Here is a 22,523-nt window from a genome sequence, read left to right as displayed (position 1 = left end):
GTTAGAAGTTAAATTGTATCAATAGAATGTCAATCTACAAGGTCCCCGAAAAGGCAACACAGCAATTTGTCTCTAATACTTACTTCTGAATAAATCATAAACTACTATTGAAGCGTGGGCGAAATATCTTTCCATATCTGGCACCATTCTATTAAGCACCTTGTTTCTATAAGGCATTGTTAGTTATTTGTGTGTTAAAAGGTACCCGTTGCGGAATTCAAACACCTGTAATCGTTTTGATATTTAAATGGTTATGTTAAATATATTGTTAAAACTGTTTTATCTTTTGTAAATGTATAATTATGGTCATGAGCATTAGCCAATTTTTTTTCCAAAAACAAAAATATTAAGTACTTATGTATAATAATAAGGACGCTGTAAACATTAATTGTGTTTTATAATCCCACAAAAAATTACATAATATTAAGTTATGAATGCAGCCATGTTCTGTAGATCATTTAAAAGAAGACTGCATTCATAATAAAAAAATGTGGTTTAATACTTAATACTTAATATACAAATTCTCTACAGCGACCATAATATTATTATTTTTTATAAAAATTTACTTTAAAATAAAACTAAAATTAACCTTTAACGTCACGGGCGGGGTCTACGCAGACCCCATGCGCTGTTTTTGACGGTATTTTTTTAAATTGGCAAGTTACGATCGCACGATTTCGGCTAATCTCAATGCAACGCGATGTCTTTCAGTGAGTAAAAGTCCTCCGCTAATCTGCTAAGAGAAGTTACATTTTTACATATGTGGGGATACCTGCAGACCCCACCCGTGATTTAACTGTATACTTTTTTCACATTGGTTATGTGTTTATTTGTTTGTTTTTTTTTGAATTCACTTTGTATAAATAGAAAAAATCGTTGCCGACTAAAAGAAAATCAAATTGCACAAATCATAATATACAATTTTAATGACTCTGAAAGTTTTTGAAAACATTTTGGAAGAGTTAGAGGTAGCTAGACCTAGTGCATCAAAAATGAAGCGAAGATGCTATTATTGCCCCAGAACTAATTATTATTGTCCGTAACCCTTGCTGTAAAACTATTTGCAAGCCTTATTCAGTAAAATAATTTATTACTTACTTTGCCTACTCATGAAATAATTTTAGTTTAGGGTAGTACTTTTCAAGGTTTGTAATTTTTTTTTGTCTGTAATGTTGAGTGTGTTTTTTTCTTTTGATTACTTATTTCAAAGTCTTATTTTATTAGAAAAAATAATAAGTTAGAAGTATAAATTTTTGTTGAATTTTAGTACATTAAACATGTGCCCGAAAAATACCTTGCACGAAATTGGTTAGTTCACAAAAATGTTCTTTACTGTCTAAATAATGGTTAGTTTATTATTTATAAGCGCTTTTCATAAATAAAATAATATATTTTCTTATAATATAAAACGGGTTTTAAAAATTAGTAAAAATCTGAATATATATGTATATTTATATTGGGGTACTTCTAGACCCCGCGCGTGACGGAACGTTACCCAAAACAACGCGTGTACTTTAAGGCACGACTTTATAATAATAGATTGGGGAAAAAGTCTTTTCGCATCATAGTACGTATGAATTAAATGAACTTGTCATAAAATCTCTTGGGAGTTGGGCTATACCAATAATAATTGTATCTGGCTGATTTTGGTATAATAAAAAAGTTTTAATTTTACAGAAGACAATTCCAAATTCAAATTAGGTAAATTGTGAGATTTTCATTATTTTTTCTTATTGTTAAAATGAGTAAATCTAATGAAGAAATTCGATACATTTTAAAATTTTATTACAAAAAAGGTAAAAACACAAGCCGCGAAATAAATGTGTGATGTTTATGGGATCCGTTTTCAATCCGGATATCAAAGATGCACGTCGTTCTGGTCGCCCTGTTACGGACAAAACTGATGCCATTTTTGAAAAAGTGGAGCAAGATCGGCATATTAGTAGTCACGATATAGCTGAAGAACTGGGGATTGACCACAAAACAGTTTTGGTGCATTTGAAAAAAGCTGGGTACACAAAAAAGTGCGATATTTGGGTGCTTCATGAGCTCACCGAAAGAAACCTAATGAACCGTGTACTCATTTGTGATTATTTATTATGACATAATGAAACCGAACCATTTTTGAAGAAGCTGATAACTGGTGATGAAAATTGGATCACGTACGACAAGTACGTGTGAAAAAGATCGTGGTCAAAGGCCGGTCAGGCTTCATAGACTGGGGAAACCCGGGTTAACTCGCAACAAGGTGATGCTGCGTGTGTGTGGTGCGATTGGAAGGACATTATTCATTATGAGCTGTTACCGCCAGGCAGGACCATCGATTCTGAACTTTACTGCGAACAACTGATGAGATTAAGAATAAGAAAAGTTTATTTTGCACATCACATAATACAATATTTACAGAGGACGAGAGAACCAGGACACAGTACAATACTTAATTTACATTATATTGTGTGATCTCACAAAAATTGACCCCAGCTCAGCATAAGCAGCAAGTTGCTGCACTCATTTTCTTTACTGCTGCACTGATTAAAGCAAGAAGTTGAGAGATAGCGGCCGGAATTAATCAACAAAAGAGGTGTGGTTTTTCACCATGACAACGCTAGACCTCACACATCTTTAGCCACTCAGCAAAAATTACGGGAGTTTGGCTGGGAGGTGTTAATGCATCCGCCGTATAGTCCTGTCCTTGTACCTTCAGATTTTTACCTGTTTCGGTCGCTGCAGAATTCCTTACGGCCATTCCCAATATTTGATCTATCTCTGGTTTTGCCCTACTAGAGATAGGAATAGCTCACAATTGACATAAAATATATGTCTCTTATGTCTAATGTGAGCTATTCCTATCTCTAGTAGGGCAAAACCAGAGATAGATCAAATATTGGGAACGGCCGTAAGGCAGTGTTAGGTTGACATTACTAGAGGACTGCCAAAACCACTTGTCGCAGTTTTTTCATCAGAAGCCCCAAAATTTTTATAGCAATGGGATCATGCCCCTACAAGTTGGCAAACTAACAAGTTGGCAAAACGTTATCGAACAAAATGGCACCTATATACTTTAGTCAATTCTAATTAATAAGCTTTATAAAAAATCGTTTTGAATTTATATATGTCGCAGCCGACTGGTTTAAATGGCCGTTCAATCAAACAGCTAGCCCTTTGACTGGACAACGCCATTCAATCATATGTCTAGCTTTTATATTGAATATTTTAGTCGCTCAAAACGTTCAACACTACAGCTGATTCAAAAGCCGCCGTCTAATTGAAGTAGTTCAGCACGCACCGCTGCGGCGCTAGGTGCGTTTTATTTACAATATGGCGTCAACTAGCAGGTGTTTGTTGGTGTTTGTGGTTGTTTTTCGGAAAGAAAGTAGTTAATAAAAGTTACAAGTGTTATTAAAGAGACAAAAATTGTGGAGGCACATACGAGTGAATTAAAATTTCAACAAATATTCGAGGAGAAATTACGGGATTATGAAATGGATGGACGCAGCCACCCTGAAAGGGGGTTCGGGGGGCACAGCCCCCCGTCAAAACAAAAACAAACACAATCCAGAATGTCCAAAAGTTGGTTAGGTTAGGTTAGAACTTAGACCACAACACAGAGGGAGCCGAGCGAGCGCAGCGAGCGTGCTGCGGCAGCAGCCGGCGACCGTCGTCAAGCAAAAGGGGGGCTCGGGGGGCGCAGCCCCCCGCCGAAACAAAAACAAACACAATCCAGAAAGTCCAAAAGTAGGTTAGGTTAGAACTGTGACTGTGCTGCGGCAGCAGCCGGCGACCGCCCTAGTTAATTTGCCATTAAACCAGTTGACTAAGCGTCGTCTAGCTGTAGTGTTGAACGTTGTAGTCAACAAGTCGGCTAAACGACGTATAGCCGTGTGATTGAATGGCGTTGTTCAGTCAAAGGGCTAGCTGTTTGATTGAACGGCTATTTAAACCAGTTGGCTGCGACATATATATAAAATGCGAAGAAACTTTTTCCCCTTACCTAATATAATCCGCACGCGATCATAATGGGATTCGACTTTATGGAACTGAGACGCGCGTTGACGCGGCTAGCCAACCGTAGTGTCGAAAAACGTAAAAAAATAGTAGGTATTGCAAAAAGTAATTTTCTATTTATTTCGACAAGGTTCCATCCCATTCTGATTTTATTTTCAGACTTTTTTTTAATTACTCAATTACTCTATAAGGCAATTACTCTTCAATCTTGTAGAAGTGACAGACAATGTCACTTCTATAAGATTGAGAGTAATTGCCCGTGTTTTAATTAACTACGATGTATAACTAAATTGTTAATGACCGAAATGATGTTAGGAAGATATACAAAAGAATTGCTTTCGGAACATAGATTGATCGCTAAGATCGGCCTGCTGCGCCATGTGAACTTTCTTAGATGTGGATCTAACAAATAACAATATGTTCTTATTCCCTTTGATTATAATACAGGAATTATTTATTTCTGAACAAACGGAATTTCAAAGGGGAATTGTTTCAGAAGCTTTCTTTAAATAAGTTTTTCACTTTGAAAACCTATTTTGTATAATTTATTAATTTATCGTTTATACTTAATCAGTTTGAAAAAAACTTGCAGAAGTTATTGGGTTTTTAGGTTTTTTTAACCATTACCATAAAACTAGTTTATGAAACCCTAGAAAATGATACACAACACTGAATATTTACAACAATTTCTTGGATAATTTCCATTTCACTTAACCACTTTACTGAACTCTGAATGCTTGAGTTTAATTTCCCGTATTTACAGTCATTGCTCTAATAACGTCGTCATACGAACGATTTGACTTTGGATAAACCTAATGTTTAACTTTCTATGAGAAAGTTCTGGTGCTATCAGCTTAGTGTATACATGGATCATGAGTTTCATGACACTAATCAAAGTAGTTCGATAAGCTTTTATTAGATACATAATATCAATGGTTAGTAATAAAACTTAAAAAAAAGATACATACAGCCGAACGTATTACCTCCTCCTTTTTGGAAGTCCGTCAAAAACCTGTCTCTTTAAAATCTAGTCTTATGACTACAAGGGTTACAAAACTTTACCTCTTTATTCATATTTTGTGAATAGCTTTTAGACCACAACTGCTTTAGAAAATTCTATTAACTACATAAACATGACAATAACTACTTATTAAAAAAACTGTATTATAATAATATGATACAATAAAAAATTATTGAATCTATGGGATCTCGATCGTGATGTTCATGATATTGTGTCGCACGCGTCGACGGGCGCCGTGACGAAGCTGACTGGTATGCATCATGATTCAGACGGAAACCCTATACATTCAATGTTTATGTAATCCGTTGCCTGTCCGTCACTTTTAAACTGCAACATTCTAACCGAAATTCAACATGGCAACCGTTGAAACGCAATTATTATGGTCGTTTATTTTAATGTCAGTTCTATTGATTCAGCACATCTATTCGTTTCATATCTTTTTCTTGTAAAAAGTGATTATAAATAATAATAATAATAATAACTCCAACACCGGTTTCGGTGACGGTGGCCGGTTTCATTGAAACCTGGCCAGTTACGCAGGAGTAATTTTATAATGCCCAAGCGTGTGCGCAGTACACAAGAGCACTCTTTATTCCTTTTACTCTCATAACCCAGTGGGACGGAAGACCGACACGACTGGCGAGAGTTTAGGCGTCGGACCGACTTTTCACATGCCATCCGACGTATGGACTATGGATCATCTTACTTGACAGACAATCAGGTGATCAGCCTGCATTGTCCTAACTCCTAACCAAACTCGGAAATAATATGTTTCTAACGCGGGAATCGAAACCACGACCTCCGAGTCAAGAGCCACGCTCTTAACCACAGAGGCGTTCAAGTGATTATAACTAGTATTGCAGTAACCCCTGGTTGCTTCTTTGAACGTCGTTTTCGCTTAGTAGCAGTATGTAACTATGTTATATTTATAAGGAAGGGTATTCCAATTGAAGAAAGTGCTTCCCAGAAATTGTGCCAAAAACGGCCAGCTCTAAAGGCTTAAGTTATTCGCTCCAAATTTTATTCTCCCAAATAATGGATTCCGGTGCATGAGATGACCCGGTAGTGTTCCTCGAACTGCAAGATGTTTAATTCGTTTATAATTAGTCGGAGCTTGTGTCAACGTTTCGGAATGCGAGAGGAAATCACGTTGACCCTAACACGCTTCCTTTTTCGGAACAAAGTATGATGTGTCCGTCCCTGAGCTTCGCTCGGCGCCTAAACTGAATACGTATGACAATTAACGAGCAAATATTTAAATATAGCCGCAACGGTCGTGGACTAGTTCAATGTTCTGAAAAGTAAATGTGTTTCTGTTGAGCCTAATGGTATGTGCATAAAACGGGCTATTTCGATTAAAATATTTGTTGGCCGGTATTAATAGAACATAAGTAGGTGTGCGTGTCCGTCTGTCGGTGGGCCGATATGTATGAGACGGCGTGGCACCGCCTTCATCCAGACGGGAGCGGAGTTTACACGTAATCCAGGATTTGGCAATGTTCAAAACTAAAAGCTGCAGTAGGTGTACCTTAGAATTCATAAATAGAAAAAGACAACTTGCCAGAGGACCATTAATCTTTTGGATTTGGACTAGAATAGTGTACACTTGCGTTTTCATGTTTAGTTCGCTGACAAATAGCTTGATGTTCAGGACAAGTTGGGCTGGCATTTCATGAATCGTAGATTTTGTGATTGCAATGGTATTTAGTATTTACTATTACTTATTAGGTACCTATACAATCTGACACTGATATTTTTTTAAAATTAATTTGCAATTATTTTCGAGAACGTTTTTTTAGCTTATACGATTGAAGCATATCCTTATTTTTTTTAACCGACTTCAAAAAAGGAGGAGGTATGTTCGGCTGTGGATATATTTTTTTATATTTTTGTATGTTCAACGATTACTCCACCGTTTGTGAACCGATTTTCAAAATTTTTGTTTTGTTATATTAGGTTTCACTCCAGTTTGGTCCCATTTTCACAAAGGTGGATCTGATGATGGGCTCCATGAGTAATCGAGGGAACTCCTCAAAATTTATATGGAAACATATTATGGTGATTTTAGTTTTATGAGAAGACGTATCCTAAGCATATACTACCAAAACGCAAGATTTTGCACCAAGGTATGCTATACTATGGTTTCGAAGATACTAAGAGAGGACGGCATTATCGTTTTACGATAAAGTCCTTTAATTAGAATTAAAAAAAAAAAGATACTAAGAGAACTCCTTATAGATAGTATGCACTGTTTTAAGAACTGAAAGCATATCTTATCTTATATCTTTAAACGAGCAATTCTTATGAGCAACTAATTGTTTTAACGACCAGCAGATGGCGTTATTAAGTAACACGAAGTCAATGAGTGTTTGCTATACCGAGCAAAGCTCGGTCATCCAGGTACTTATGCTACTTATATATGCAAATTACAATCATCATTATCATTACCACGTCAGTTTCACCAATGTCACATGGTTGTATATGGATAATTTTGAAGTCGGTGCCAGTTCAAAAAGTTTCAAATATTCTGGCAGAGAATTGAAGATACAGCTATCTAGTACCGACTTCAAAATGATGAAGATTGAGTACAGAAATTGCTGAGGTTTAGCCGAATTTGGAATAAGGCACTATTAGATAGGAAAAATTATTTAATACTTTTTAGTTCATATTATACGATTAAGGGTGTTAACAATTATTGTTTTTACCTTGGAAGTCGGTTTTAAATTTTTTTAATTTAAAAGATATCGGATGCACACAACATGTAATTTTGTCATTCTAATATGTTATTTTAAAAGTTTCATCAAAGAATTCTCTGAATATATTATTACAGAAAGAATTCTCTGAATATACTATTAAAATAACTTATACAGCAATATACTTACTATAAATTTCGAAATGCGCGTGTATCACATTTGACATTGCATACCATTTATAATAATATAATTATTCAACTTATCGTATGACTTATGCGATCGTAATTATCAATAAAATAATTTGATAACATCTGAAGAATGCAATGGCTAACTAGAGACAATTATCAGTATAATAACATTTAACTTTATTACGATTCTGAATGTATCGTGTACGCAAGATCGTTGTGTAACCCTGTATCATGGTAACATTTACAATTTGTTTAAACTTTGCCTCTTTCCACTGCAATCGATAGTCTTGTGAACGTTCGGTGCGTGGCTGTGTGCGTGTAAAAGTGTGCATGTGTGCGATTAGGGATTCCATGACACGGGTCACCGTTTCCAAGAACGCGACTCGTCTTGATGTCCCGCTGACAGGACTGGTTTTGCCATTCTACCACGATGCAGTGACTTTGTAAATATTACCTATCTCGCTCTGCCGCACGGCTGCGACAATAATTGTTTCTTTTTCACGCGACACATTGTATATGTGCATTGCGCACACGCACGCGCTCCCCATACTCTCGCCTCGATACATGCGATCTGAAACGAACGCCCGCGCCGCACTTTCGGTAGCTTTACGGAAGTTACGAATTTCCATTGAGGACTCGACTAAAATCGGCTCACAATATACCCATATTGTGTAAGATCGTAGGATTCACAAATGTAAATAAACCTGTTCTTGAACGGTCTCTCAGTAATAAATAGAATTTAGTAACGTTACAATGAATTCTAAGTTATGATTGAAATAGTATTCAAGTTTTGAAAACTTTAAATGTAAATGGCGTTACCATTTCTTCTTATCTTACAAATCTTGAAGTTTCTGCATTACTCTATGGTACCTGCCGATGTAAATTCTCAAGTTCTCAATATAGTAGTGAAATACGAAATGAACACTCGCTTGACGTGAGCCTAATTAAATGGGAATTCGTTAATATACCAGTAATAAATTGCGAATTAAGCGCCACGAGAACCGTTAAATGGTTTTGGCATCCGATGGCGGCCGACTTAAGCGCGACTGAAACTTGCTGCATGTAGAATTGTGGAGCGGGTCGCTGGCGCCTGCCGACCACGCCCTGCCTGCTAGCTCCCGGGTACCCGCCAGCATTAATTGCTGCTGCTATTATCTGCACCTAGCCCGACCACATGCTTGCACTTCGAATACGCCCTTTAATTTATCTCAGGAATGCCTTCAGCTTTCTATAGCGGGAATGCCTATTTGTTTTTGCCCGGCAAAAGATTGCCTACGGATTAATCCTTTATGTTCACAATGTAGATTCTATACTTATTCATGATGGTATCAACCAGACGACATATCTTTTATATTTTTATGCTTATCTCGGCTTATCCAGGAAGTCTTTCCATGACGTGTAAGACATCTAATAACGTTTTCTAAGTATTATAAGTCTCCATAACCTTTAGGTATATATGGGTAATAGAAATGGAAATCTTTAAAACGAATATTGTGAATAAGGCATTTAACACCGAGCACGTCGTATTCGTACATACTAGTACCACTGCATGAAGAAAGTACCTATTAAAAATACACAATACTTACTTATTAAAGTTTATTGAAGCTAAAATTACACCATTCCAGTTTCCAAGTAAGATTTAGTAAATTCCGAACGATTCACGAACAATACGTTGGTCGTTGGCTCTACTGTTCGCTTCTCATATATCATTAAATAACTAGTCAAAATTATCCAGTCGAGAGGTTCGAAGTAATAACGGGGTCACGCTATTTTTATTTAACTTTAATGATAGTAATTTAAATAGATCTGGTTTCTTTGGTTTCTTTGTGCCGTGAGAGCTCGAAGGGCTAGCAGAAAACCTTTTACATACTGATTACAAATTATATTTTATGCAATGATCCTCGAGAAAAGGCGACAACAGGCTTTCTTCGGACTTTCATAATAAGTTGAATTGCGTCAGATATTCTGTTGAAGGTTCCACATACTAAACGAGTTATTCCCTAGGAAAGTAAAACTCAATGTTTGGAAATTATGCAGATAATAAAATACCCAGTAAAGCATTTAGGTTCACGATCGGTGATGCTCAAAATGAGTACTTTTTAAAAATTATTGGAAAAAACCAAAACGTCGACCAAGGACATAGTCGCTTCTTACGACACACATTCGTTAGGGTATATAATTCTACTCTCGATATCATATAAACAAGATTTGTTGCGCAGTCTGAGTAACAGGAAATTCTTAAAATAGTCACGTAATAAAAATTAAACGTTTAAACTGACTTCTCGGTTAAAAAATAGTCAATTACTTATATAACTAAGTTTTCAGCATATTATATGGAATTCTCCATAGCCGATCTAACGATCGAGATAATCAGATATTTTAATATTTTAAATGATTTACAATCGATAGGTGATAACTTCTTTAATTATTGCGTTATCGACATTCGAATGTTTCTAAATGCTTCAATTATGATATTTCTTTTGATGTTGATATAAAATTCATGTCATCAAACATAGAACTGTGGTTCAGCAAGTGATGAAGGTTAACCAACAGGCGATAACCAAACGCGTCTGTGTAGTATCATTTCAATTGAGTGTTCTCGGTAGTGACAAGAAATAATCATTGTTTCAGATACACAAAGCCGCAATCGTTCGCGGACTGCATCGGCAATGAGCTGCCGCTGGGCTGGGAGGAGGCCTACGATCCACAGATCGGACCGTATTATATCAATCATGTCAATCGTAAGTACACTTTGTAATCTTCTGAATTCTGATCACCACTGAAATGTGTTAGACTTTGCTACTTTTCCTTTTGAAGGAAATTAAAAAAAATCTTATCATGAAACGTCTGTGTTTCCTATGTAATGCAAAAAATGTCAAAAGATGCAGCTGTAAGCTTTGATAACTGATTCGCAGGTGAATTTATACTTGCTGTAGATAATAATTATAATTTAAAATTCCTTTGTCATCATGTATTTTACTTGGCAAGTGTGGGAACCGAGTAATGTAGAGGGATAAAAACGCGAAGTGCTTTTAATGCGATAATGTACGCCGAGTATTACCAGCTATTAAACTTTCTCGTATGCAATATTGGTAAGTAAAAGTACAAGCTCGCGTTAAATTGTTTTACTCTCAATCAATTATTTTATTGCCCAATTATAATGAGTAAAATTTTTCAATGCCATTTTATATTTTACTGGTTTTGGGACCAGCGGTTGAGTCAGGTTGATTTAGCATTAAGCGGATATATCTTGTACATTATTAAAGATCTGAAAAACATACAGAATTCTTAAAGAGTGTAATGATGACCGAACCGCCTAATACTCACCATTAAATGATATTTAACGACGACTTTTTATTGTCCACTCACGTAATCACTGCTAAATCGATTTCAATGGAGGTTTCACCCATGTTAAGTGAAACTTTGGCAAGCGTTCGCATGCTCGTAGCAGGCCAGTATCCTACTAATCGTAAATAAATTATCAACGAGTCGATACTTCAAAAATAGCAGGAACAAAATTTATCATTACTGTGTATTTTAGTTTAGTTTAGTATTAAGTTCAAAGCCCTGGCGAATAACAAAATGGCCAAGCCACCGATTTTGACTAATGTGTATCTAGAGTTTTTTGATTCTTCTCGTGCGGCTGACACATTATAATATTATTATCAAATATTTTGCCGTGCTTTAGGGTAAAATTAAGGTTTTTAGATTTAGGGTTGAGTATGTAAGGTTAGAAACTTGGCTCTACATGAAATCTCACTACTTTTTGACGACGAACTATAATATTATGTTCTCATCTTGGCAACATTTTTACATGAAAATGTTTTTAGTGGGATCCTACTAATCGTAAATAAATTATCAACGAGTCGATACTTCAATAATAGCAGGAACAAAATCATAGACTAGTAACAAAATATTCGACGTTAAAATATAAGTACCTGGATATAGCAAACACTCATTGACTTCATGTTACTTAATAACGCCATCTGCTGGTCGTTAAAACAATTAGTTGCTGACAAAATAGTATTTTTATTATTCGCCAATAGATGTCAGGAAGAGTCATATTTTTCAGTTTATCGATAAAACACGAATAAAAAGACATTTTCTGAAAACGATTCCTAGCTAGATCGATTTATCGCCCCCGAAACCCCCTATATACAAAATTTTATGAAAATCGTTGGAGCCGATTCCGAGATATAACATAAAATTCCGCGGTTAGCAGTATAGCAGTAGGTAGTACTAGCGAAATGTGACTGTTAATGCGCTCTTAACTCATTGTAACACAAGAGTTCCATCGTTTGCGGTAAAGCTTATTTATGCCTCTTGGATAATTCAGTAAGGTGAAAAATGCTCTATGCGGGGGGCTCATGAAGCCTTCGATGTTTTAGTTATTCTCTATAAATTATGGAACACTTTGATTCATGTCTGGTGCAAGTACCTCCATGAATCTTATTGGCTTGCGCTACAATAGTTCCATAAAGTTATCAAAAGATGGCGTTATTGCTGTGCGTCGGTTCATTGATTTTGATATACGTATTTGAAACTAAACGAACGAGCTGATGGACTACGTAGGGTTGATTTAGCAGTAGTAATCTAAGCTTCATCAGATATATATTATAATAATTATGAATTTATGCATATCGGTTAGATCTTACATTTACTTACTAAAATGGCTTCATGGTCTCCATTTAGATCGTGTACATATAGTTAACGTTTAAGCCATAATATTGTAAGGTCCCGATTCCACCGTGAGCCTAAAGCCTACAAATAGTTGCAAAACAAACACGATTCAGAAACTGCGCCCGAGAACAGTAACGGTTGCGCATAACATTTCGCACGACACGCACAAGAATTCCTATACATTATTTATAAGCGTGCTTTTCCGTCTTTTCTGTCTTTTCAGCATTTTTTTGTCCAGACCACCCAATTTATTTTATTTATCGCCGGTTCACAAAGTTATACCTGCAACAATGTTTTCCAATAAAATACAACCTACACTCCTTCGTTCTTGCCATCTTGCTTTTCATAGGCTTAGGGTAGTTCTAATTCGTAAATGGTTCTAAACAAAATTAGTGGTAAAATATTTTAACAATAATTGCCTAATTAAGTATCTCATGATAACTCTGACTGCCAATTCAGACGCGAATATTAATCGCTTAACTGTACATAAAAATTAAATGAAGATTTTTTGACGAAAGTTTCATACACTATCTGTCAAACTCTCCATTAAATTTAAGTATAGTCATAATTAAATTACTAGTTATAATAATTATCTAACTACAAAACATTTTTTTAGGATTTTCTTTACATTGCCTGTAAGATCACTGGCGTGAAACAGCGCTTGCGCTGTGTTTCGCCGAGTGAGTGAGTTTACCGGAGGCCCAATCCCCTAACCCCTACCCTATTCACTTCCCTACCCTCAACTATTCCCTTCCCTTCCCTTCCCTACCCTCCCCTATTACCTTATTCCCTCTTAAAAGGTCGGCAACGCACTTGCAGCTCTTCTGATGCTGCGAGTGTCCATGGGCGACGGAAGTCGCTTTCCATCAGGTGACCCGTTTGCTCGTTTGCCCCCTTATTTCATAAAAAAAAAAAGATCTAAACCTGTCTTCTCATTAGGCAGAACACTGTGAAGCTACAACAAGAGAATGCTATTCTCAATGTATTGGGGTAAATTAACTCCTTATTTACGGCACTGGCTCTGCGTGCAGTCCTCATAACTCAGACTGTAACGTGCGTGTGCGCAGGTTACATTTGCGTTCTCGGTATATGGTATATCCAGCAGAATCATTCTTGTTCAGAAAACGCAATTATTGGCGGTATTGGCGTCTGCAACGCCTATTATAATAATCTGAAATAATCTTTCAAAAATTCAATTTTCTTCACTGAACTTGATTGATTTATCCAGAACATAGTACTCTTCATAATAGGCAAACCTTTCTCTTTAAAACCAAACTAAAAGGATGTTACTTTTCTTACCTTCAGGTAGTATTTATTGGCAAAAACAGGCACACTATATATATTGCTACCACTTACACAGTTAAATGGCGGTGTAAACAGAGTTTAATTATTTGAATTCATTAACAGCGCATGTAGAGGTTCTGTTTAGGCTTTAACGGGCCAATAACTAACAATCAAAGCGCAATTTACTTGTCCGACAGTGTATTTTGTGGACGCACTACACGGGTAATAGAATGTTACATTCTACTGCATCTCTGGAATACCTAAATGGCTTTGCATAGTATAGTTTACTAAAAAAATATCAACTATCGCAGGAACTGCAGAACATTGATTTTCTCGACTCTCCGAACACTGCATGCCTATTTTTGCTTGATACAAAAAAGCACTCACAGGACATGTCTGCCATTTTGTAGAGGCGTGGAATTATAAGAGCGTTTTGAGACGGCTCATTATTTATCCCGGCACAGCTAGTCGTTAGCGTAATTATAAGGCCTATCTCATAGGCAGATACCTCCGGCGAATTTTTTGCATAAGCTCATGCCCAGTTTCACAGTTTCCAACTTTAGATTTAATCTTGATTGTTTCCATTCAAATACGCTTTGTGCTCTGATGAGAGAAACTCGGACGCGTCTTCGTGATAAATGTTTTTAACTTTTATATTTAACGAACGTCTTCTTTAATCTTTTTATAAATGTTGTTTTTATAAAACTGCGTATTATTTAGGTGGAGCAAAATAAATATATTACGTCATATGCAAGTGAAAATGTAAGTTTTTGCGGTTATAGGTAAAGTTTGCTTTAGCCATATTTTGTATTTTGGGCAATTTATAATAAATTAAATGAATGCTCACTGGCCTCGAAGACGCCAAGTTTGGCGAATGAAAGTAAATTCAAATATGTTACAGTAGGACGACTGTTAGTAAACGCTTCAGTTGGTCTATTAGCATACGGATAGTTTAATGATTCTGTCCTTTACGGTAATTCATCGTTGAGGTCTATCACCCGATCATCTCGGAGATTGGGGCCATCGTAAAGGTTGAAATGTTTATTTGTCTCCGTCCGATGTAAATTAGTCTGTGCCCATATATTAGTAAGATTTAATCTCTTTTATTGCAATTCAAAACCTTACGTAAGGATTTTATTACTGTGGTTCTTCGGAATGTGAAATGATTTTACGACATGCAGCTTCGCAGGTATTCTGATGGTGATTCAAAAGAATTTTCAACGTTGCTGTACGAAGTGGCTTTAAATGGCACGTCCATTTTGCATAGTTTACAACATTCACGTTGCGTTATCTAGCTATGCAATCTCCCCCATACCTATTTTCTGCATACGCCTGCGATATTTATGCGTTTTGCCTTTTGGTCTTATTTTACGTGATTCTATAGGAGAATGCAGTTTCGTAAGCAATTTAATATTATAACTTAAAATAATATATGAGAAAATTACGTAGTACTTACAGTTCGTTTTCTAACAAATTTTTAAGGTAAATTCTATTTTTTTGTCTTAAGCGCGATTTGGCACGTCAATCGTCCCTTACCTATGCCCTTACCCCTGAGGTTATTATACTTAGTACGATCAGAGTGTTTTTGTGGTTTATACCTTTGAATGTTGATCCTGGCGAAACAGAATTCCAATAGTGGGAATATGTGGTGGCCAGTGAGTCAGTTACCTGTTAAAACAGTAGGAACTAAATCAACGTTATTATCAGACAACTTTTCAGTCCATCGATCAGAGGCTTTAGTGTATAACGGAAGTCGGTACAAAATAAATAATTAAAAAGAAAAAATCTCGATGATTCATTTGTCAAGAATCTGGCTGTTTGAGGCCCGCGAAAAGGTTTTTAGCGTATTTGTTCCTAATACCTACATACCAATAATTATTGTGTCCTTTTAAATTCTTAAAAATATGTACGTTCTCTGTAAAAAATTTAAACATGACGTTATTAGTAGCATCAAAATATAGGTTCTGAAACAATTGAGCATTTAATATTTGACACAAATGGAGCGTAGATCACAGATTTCAGATATCAACTGACCTCCATTATACAAGTACGCTGGACTTATGATACCCTTTGAAATGACTGCTGTTTTTGTGCCTATTTGAAGCGGAATCAGCGCCCCCAATGCGGGGGAAGAGAACTAAATCTGACGTAACCACAACCAATAACAACAGTTGTCATCACTAGTATTAGTTCCAAGTACTCTCACTACTGCTATCAGCGCCAATATGGCGACTTTCAAACGTCATTTTTACGTCAGATTTAGTTCTCTTCCCCCGCATTGGGGGCGCTGATTCCGCTTCAAATAGGCACAAAAAACAGGTGGGTATCTTAAGTCCAGCGTACTTGTTTAATGGAGGTCAGTGCAGATATCAGATTTCAGATAATCTAAAAGTTGCTGGCAACCTCTAGTTTTATAAAAATAATAAGGTTAAACTAAGATATTTTTTGATAGCTTGTAGATTAAATATCTGGGCGCATGTAAGCGGTAACTTAGTTAGGTACAAGTAAAATATGTTGGTAAGCAGGTTGCACAAGAATTCACTTTGCATACACTAAACGGCTTGCTCGCTCTGCATTCTAGCACTCCGGCTCTTATTTATATAAAACGTTTATGTCTATATGAAATGTTTATTTAGTATGTTAATTATTACATGTTTTAATAAAAATATACTTACATTAATGTTAAGCAGTATAAATTAACATATTTTTGAAGAGACGTCTAGACGAACAAAAATAATGAAATTTAAGAATTAATAAATTTTCCATAACCCTTGCCCTTTCTAAATTATGGTAATGAGATGTCTGATTATAATGTTACTGTTACTGTCTGAACACCAAAAATTCTTGAGATTAACTAGTAAAGTCTGGTATTGATGTTTGAAGAATGTTATAATTGTTATACTCCTTTTAAGACCTTTAACCAAATCCTTTTTAGAAATCTTTCATCTTGCATAAACAAATTCTGATATGATGACGTCCGGTCCTATTCAGCTACTATAGTCTATAACCCTCAAGGATTTGAAATTTTCTGATTCCTGCAAGCATCTTTTGCATTCCTGTGGCACTCACACAGCGCGTGACAGCCAAAGTGCGCGTGCGCCGATCTTTCAATTATTATTCTCAATTCTGGATGCGCAAGGCCGACCCGAGTCAAGAGACAATGGCAATTGAATGATCGTATATAGATTACGTTATACGTACCACCTATCTAGATTCTAGACTCGTTGGGTCTACTAAAACTTTTTCAATTCCGAAGCCAAAAAAGGGGTGAGGAAAAGTAGTATTCATAATACGTTTACAATTCTCTAATGTTACACAGAATGCCACAGAAGACATTCCCTTTAACTTCCTTTCTTATCAAATATTTTTTGCATATTTTTTCTAGATTTCTCTATACAATTCATGAGGCATATGGCTCTTAGAATGTTGACCATTCAGTTTTATTACAAATTGGATGCTAGTGGAAACTTAATAGCCTGTGTTTTTAAATAGATGCTGACGGCAATTTTTGAAGAGTTAGCCATTGTATGGTTAATTGAATCTAACATAGCCACTGTCGTAACATTTATTTATGACGTAAAATGCGGTGTTACGTTTCTTTGACGTAAAAATTCTCAATTCGTTTACAAAGGAGTGTTATCAATATTTATTATTTACGGATTACTATCAACTATTATCGTAACGAATGCATTGATGGAGCTGGAACCCGGTAATAATTAAATACCTAATACACCAATTTTTTTATTATTTTAATTATTATTATACATAATATCAATTTTAACACAACACAATATAATACAAAATAAAGAATAATACAAGAAATATAATATAATAAATAATATGACATTTGTATACATATAATTGTCATATTATATATTATATAACGCATACACACACACACACACACACACACACACACACACACAAACTAGATTAAAAAAAAATATCTTTTCTGTTTTGTTTTTCACATTCTTGTTTAAATTAAGCTATAAGTACCTATTGTTATTTGTTAATTGTGCTAACTGGTTCGAAGGTGGGCGTTGACACTTGTGCCACAGCCCTTATGGGCTACTATAAGTGTCATCTCGAGTAAATGTTTTTGTCTATTTTGTTATTCTGTTTGGAAAAATAAAATTTCATTTCATTTCATTTATATCAATTATTGTTTATCGAGCGTGTTTCCGTTTGAGACTTTCTGCGTGACTCTTTTTTTGAGTGCATGTTGGCTATATTTATTTCTTGTATTAAACCTTATCCTATAATATGCAAAAATAAACTAGGATTAGGTATTAATTTAGCCTCAATGAGGTATTTTTTATGTGACATTATGTAATCGAACATTTGCAATGGCAATCCATTGCAAAGAGTTGCGCGGTGATTATTTCAATTGTTTCATTCGCATCTTATCGTCCAATAATCCAGTCGGCGATGCAATTCATTTATCATTTAACTGCACAATAAGTCGATAAACTCTATAAACGCCTTTAGAGCTATGCTAAATTACCACCATTGTTCCAAAGGTCTTCACGGATTTACTGCCATCTAGCGGTGCTAGCTGTGAAGGATTGTGTTCCACTGTACTAAACCTTCGTAATGAATACGTTATAAAACTTTTTTATAATGGCTGATTTTATGCAGCCTGGATTTCATTCATCTGTGAGAGACCTGAAATTGGCATAGATATACATTTACAAGATGCCTCTATGCCAATTTCAGGTCTTTACATACCTGCCAGGTTGAGCATTGGTCCTGGCCAGGAACGTGTCAAATGAAAACTCTTGGGAGAGATTGCCCATTGCTGGAACACAGGCTGTATGCAAATTTCGCCTTTTTTAAATTATATTGAATATATTTTTAATGAGTATTCTATCTTATTGCAGAGGTGACGCAGATAGAAGACCCGCGGTTAGAATGGATGAGCATACAGGAGGCGATGCTGCGGGACTACCTTCACACCGCGCAGGAGGCTTTGGAGGTGAGTCGAATTTCTTTGTCAATGACAAAACCACCTTAGACGAACTTAGCCTAATGATTTAAAAAATGTCTGATAAAACATTGAAATAAGTAAGTACATAAAATTCTGTTCGTGCTCTGAAATAAACCCTTCAAAAATACCAGAGACAAAGATCTGGATGCACAGATAGGAGCATTCCCGTAGTTATACCATTAGGGGAGATAAAAGGCGAAGTTTTAATAATTAAATCGAGATGATATCAATCGAATATGGTATCTACAGTTCTCAGAGGCACATTAGCGTTAGCCCGACAGATAAGAAAGGAATGCGATCGCCGTGATAACGACAGATAAGAATAAGTGGCCGCTTATTGTATCTAATTGTGAAAGATATGAAAATCATATTTGAATTACTAAAAATAGTTTGTGACTTTCAGTCGTGTAAAGGTTGGGCTTGTAATGCTTGCATTTTTATTGCAACCAAAAAACGACTTTAGATCATTCCACTTCCACCTAACCTTTGAGAATGTTATTGTACAAGGAACGCAACGTTACATACGAATGCTAGTCGGAAATGTCTTCTTGTCAATTACATTTACACATTTCTCTGACTTGACGGACGTCTAACACGTGTTCTGACACCAGGCGAGGGTCAAGCCTGATCACTAGGATTACGACCCGACCCCGTTCCATCGGATTGACGTCAACTGTCAGATAGCTGAGGTAAACAAAAATACCAGATCAACTGTCACCTCCGACCTCTAGATAAGTCGATAGCGAATGGAATTTGTTACAATCAATCTCCGTCCACATTATAGAACTTGCGTCTGTATAATGCTTAGGATAGGTACTTGTAGCATTCGCCCTATGCTAGTATATCTATGGAAAATAAGTTTCGACATTTAGAATTTGTAACTCAAAAAGTTCCAAAATGAGACAGTACGTTAGATGAAGCTATCAGAACAGAGTATACGTTTCTAAATGTTCATGTTTAACATTAAACTCACGAATTATTAATTTAACGATTATGTTAGAAATTGGAATCATAAACAACACCATAACACCAGTGGGATATCAAACGGCCGAAAACACGCATCACACAAATTAGTGGCTATCATCTTTTATTGTTGATAAGTGCCAGCTCGGCAGACATGTAAATATGGAATTTTCGACCGGAAATTTGCGCATACTTGCATCGCTACAGTTAATTGTGAGTCATAGACCAATAAAAATGTGTAAATATTTGTACTAACATCGGCTCAATAGGCGGTGACCTCGCGGGCTCCACACACCGTGACCGTAAGTTGAAGCCAGGACATAGCATTGTTTCTATCAGGATATCATTAACGTTATTAAATACGAATCAAGTAGTCAACTCAAACTCAAAATTTGTCTCAGTATCATTAAATTGCGGGTCATTTACTGAAATGTACAAAATATTTGAGGTTTTTCTATCCTCATAATGCCAGAAAAGTCTTTGTAAGGAACAAAAATTATACTTATGATTCAGATTTTTGCTATTCTTCATATTATTGTATTTTGATTTCAAGATTCACGTTCAAATCACATTCCCTCTTTAGCGCCAGAAGATCCGCTACAGGGGATTGTTGGAAAAAGCGTTTGGTGTTCAATTGAATATAGAAATGAGTTCATAACCATAGGCAAAATCGTGGGTACGAACTACGAACCATTATAAAATAAACACCGATATGCCGTTGGCCTTCGTAACCGATAAAAGTTGTTACCGTGGACCTGTTTAGGTTACTGAGTGACAATCTGCGTGCTATTTACAAAACAAATGAATACAAAATGATACATAACAGACAGTTTGTTCGCGAAAGCCCGCTGTTTTGAATTGCGAGAAAATTCAGTTCCGCCTGCGAAATCAAACGCAGCAACTTTAGATGCGAGAAATATTTTTCTTGAATGAATGTAAGCAGTTTACAAAAACTGTAACATGGAAAACATCGTAGTTTATTTTTCCATTTCCAACTTTGTAGAACTTAATAGGCTGTATATACTTTTAAAGACGACGCATTTAAGAATATCATAGGCTCACAGTTTTTGCGGGATCATCGTCAGCCTAATTGCTGACAAACATGTGGAAAGAAATCGTTAATATCAATAGTTTCTCTGTGGAAACACATATTTCCCTACCCGTTACGGGTGCGAGCCGAATTCCAGTCGGTTTCAACTATGTAGTTTGTAAACTCTGTCGGATATTGCGTTCCGTTGCGTGATCGAATCACTCGATCGCCGATCCAGTTCCCCGTAGTGCGGATTCCGCGAATAGATGCCGTCTGCACTCCTCGAATATCTTGACTTTAGTGGATTGCGGGTAATCTTAGTAATAGGTCAGGTTTCGTTGAAAAAATTACCTCATGATACCCTTATTGCGATGGGATTGTTAACGGACGTTCCTAGTACATGACGTGATGTTTCTTTTATTTTTCCTTTTGTACTTTCAGTTGGATTGTGGTCATCCTATGGAATGCCCTTAATGTCTGGTTATATTTCCATCTACTTTGCTAACAATTTCAATTCTAAAACGAAATTCAGCTAAGTCCAGTTCCGTTATGAGTGTTGTATGATTCATATTTCATATTGCATGTGTATTACTTGTAAGTTGTAGATGATATTAGCAATTTTATTGCGGGCGTCTGCACGTCTGCGCACCCGCGGTGTTATTTAAAAACCACTTATAGCATTAGAATTCCTGCATGTATAAACTATAACTGACACATTTACTGTGAACGCGTCACTAAGAAAGCGGAATTTTATTGAAATAATTTAAAACTTGATACAGTTAAAGTCAAGCGAACTAACCTAGTTATGGTTAGACTACTTTAATCAGACGACAGACCTCTTCAATACATGCCTATACCATACTTGTAATAATTAATTAGAGCTACGTCTTCATAGTTTAATGTAAAGTTGATAACATGTTTCTCATAAGAACTTAAAACTTATTTTATCTATTTGAGGACGGAATGAAAATCTATAATATGATCTATTGTGAGCTCGTATGAAAATTATGGTATAGGATGATATAATAAGGTTTTCACTTGACCCAGCGACATCGCATAACGAATGCAAATAGAATAATTTAGTTTTATTGTTACGTAATCAGGCGCAGTGTACTGACCTGTCCAATGAATTTGCAGTAATGGCCATTACCGCTGCGCCAAAGGGCAGAGATCTCGCAGACATTGCTCTGTGGGAGGCGGCTGATGTACCTTGTTATCCAAATGATCATTTAATATGTCGTGCATCACAGTAAATATCATGTTAATGCTCCAAACGAGTGAGCACTTAGCAGAATTATGTCGGTATTAGCATAAAATATTTTTACTACCAACAACTGCGGCACGGCAACTTTGTTCAAATATACAGCGAAGATATAATACATTATGTGTACCCTACATAATGTTGCGCTGGCTGCTTATTATGCTAGTGGCATATCAGAGGCAGCGTGTTATCTCTGCGTCTAGGACATTGTTGCACGCTGGTACCATCAATACGTGATGGCACGCGTGCATGCAGCATTAAAAATTGTTCTCGAGCAATAATCACTCTTATCTCTACTATGACGTATGGACTATTTGTCTGTGATTCTGCGAGCATTCTGTTTGCGCAAAGATCCTTGTGCTGGTCTGTGACGAAAATATTTGAACGCGGTTGACGAAATAGCATTGTTAA

At 36.2% G+C, this 22,523-nt stretch overlaps 1 protein-coding gene across 1 annotated transcript in view; it reads left to right on the top strand.

Moving 5' to 3' along the window:
- Positions 1-22,523, top strand: part of LOC121725883 (protein kibra) — a 65,894-nt gene that overhangs the window by 8,400 nt on the left and 34,971 nt on the right. Inside the window, exons 2-3 of the mRNA XM_042113041.1 lie at positions 10,539-10,648; positions 18,752-18,846. Coding sequence (XP_041968975.1) covers positions 10,539-10,648; positions 18,752-18,846 — 205 coding nt within the window. The remainder of the gene's footprint in view (positions 1-10,538; positions 10,649-18,751; positions 18,847-22,523) is intronic.

This window comes from Aricia agestis, chromosome 4 (genome assembly GCF_905147365.1).
Source record: "Aricia agestis chromosome 4, ilAriAges1.1, whole genome shotgun sequence".
NCBI classification, from domain to species: Eukaryota; Metazoa; Arthropoda; class Insecta; order Lepidoptera; family Lycaenidae; genus Aricia; species Aricia agestis.
This window is presented reverse-complemented; position numbering and strand designations above follow the sequence as displayed.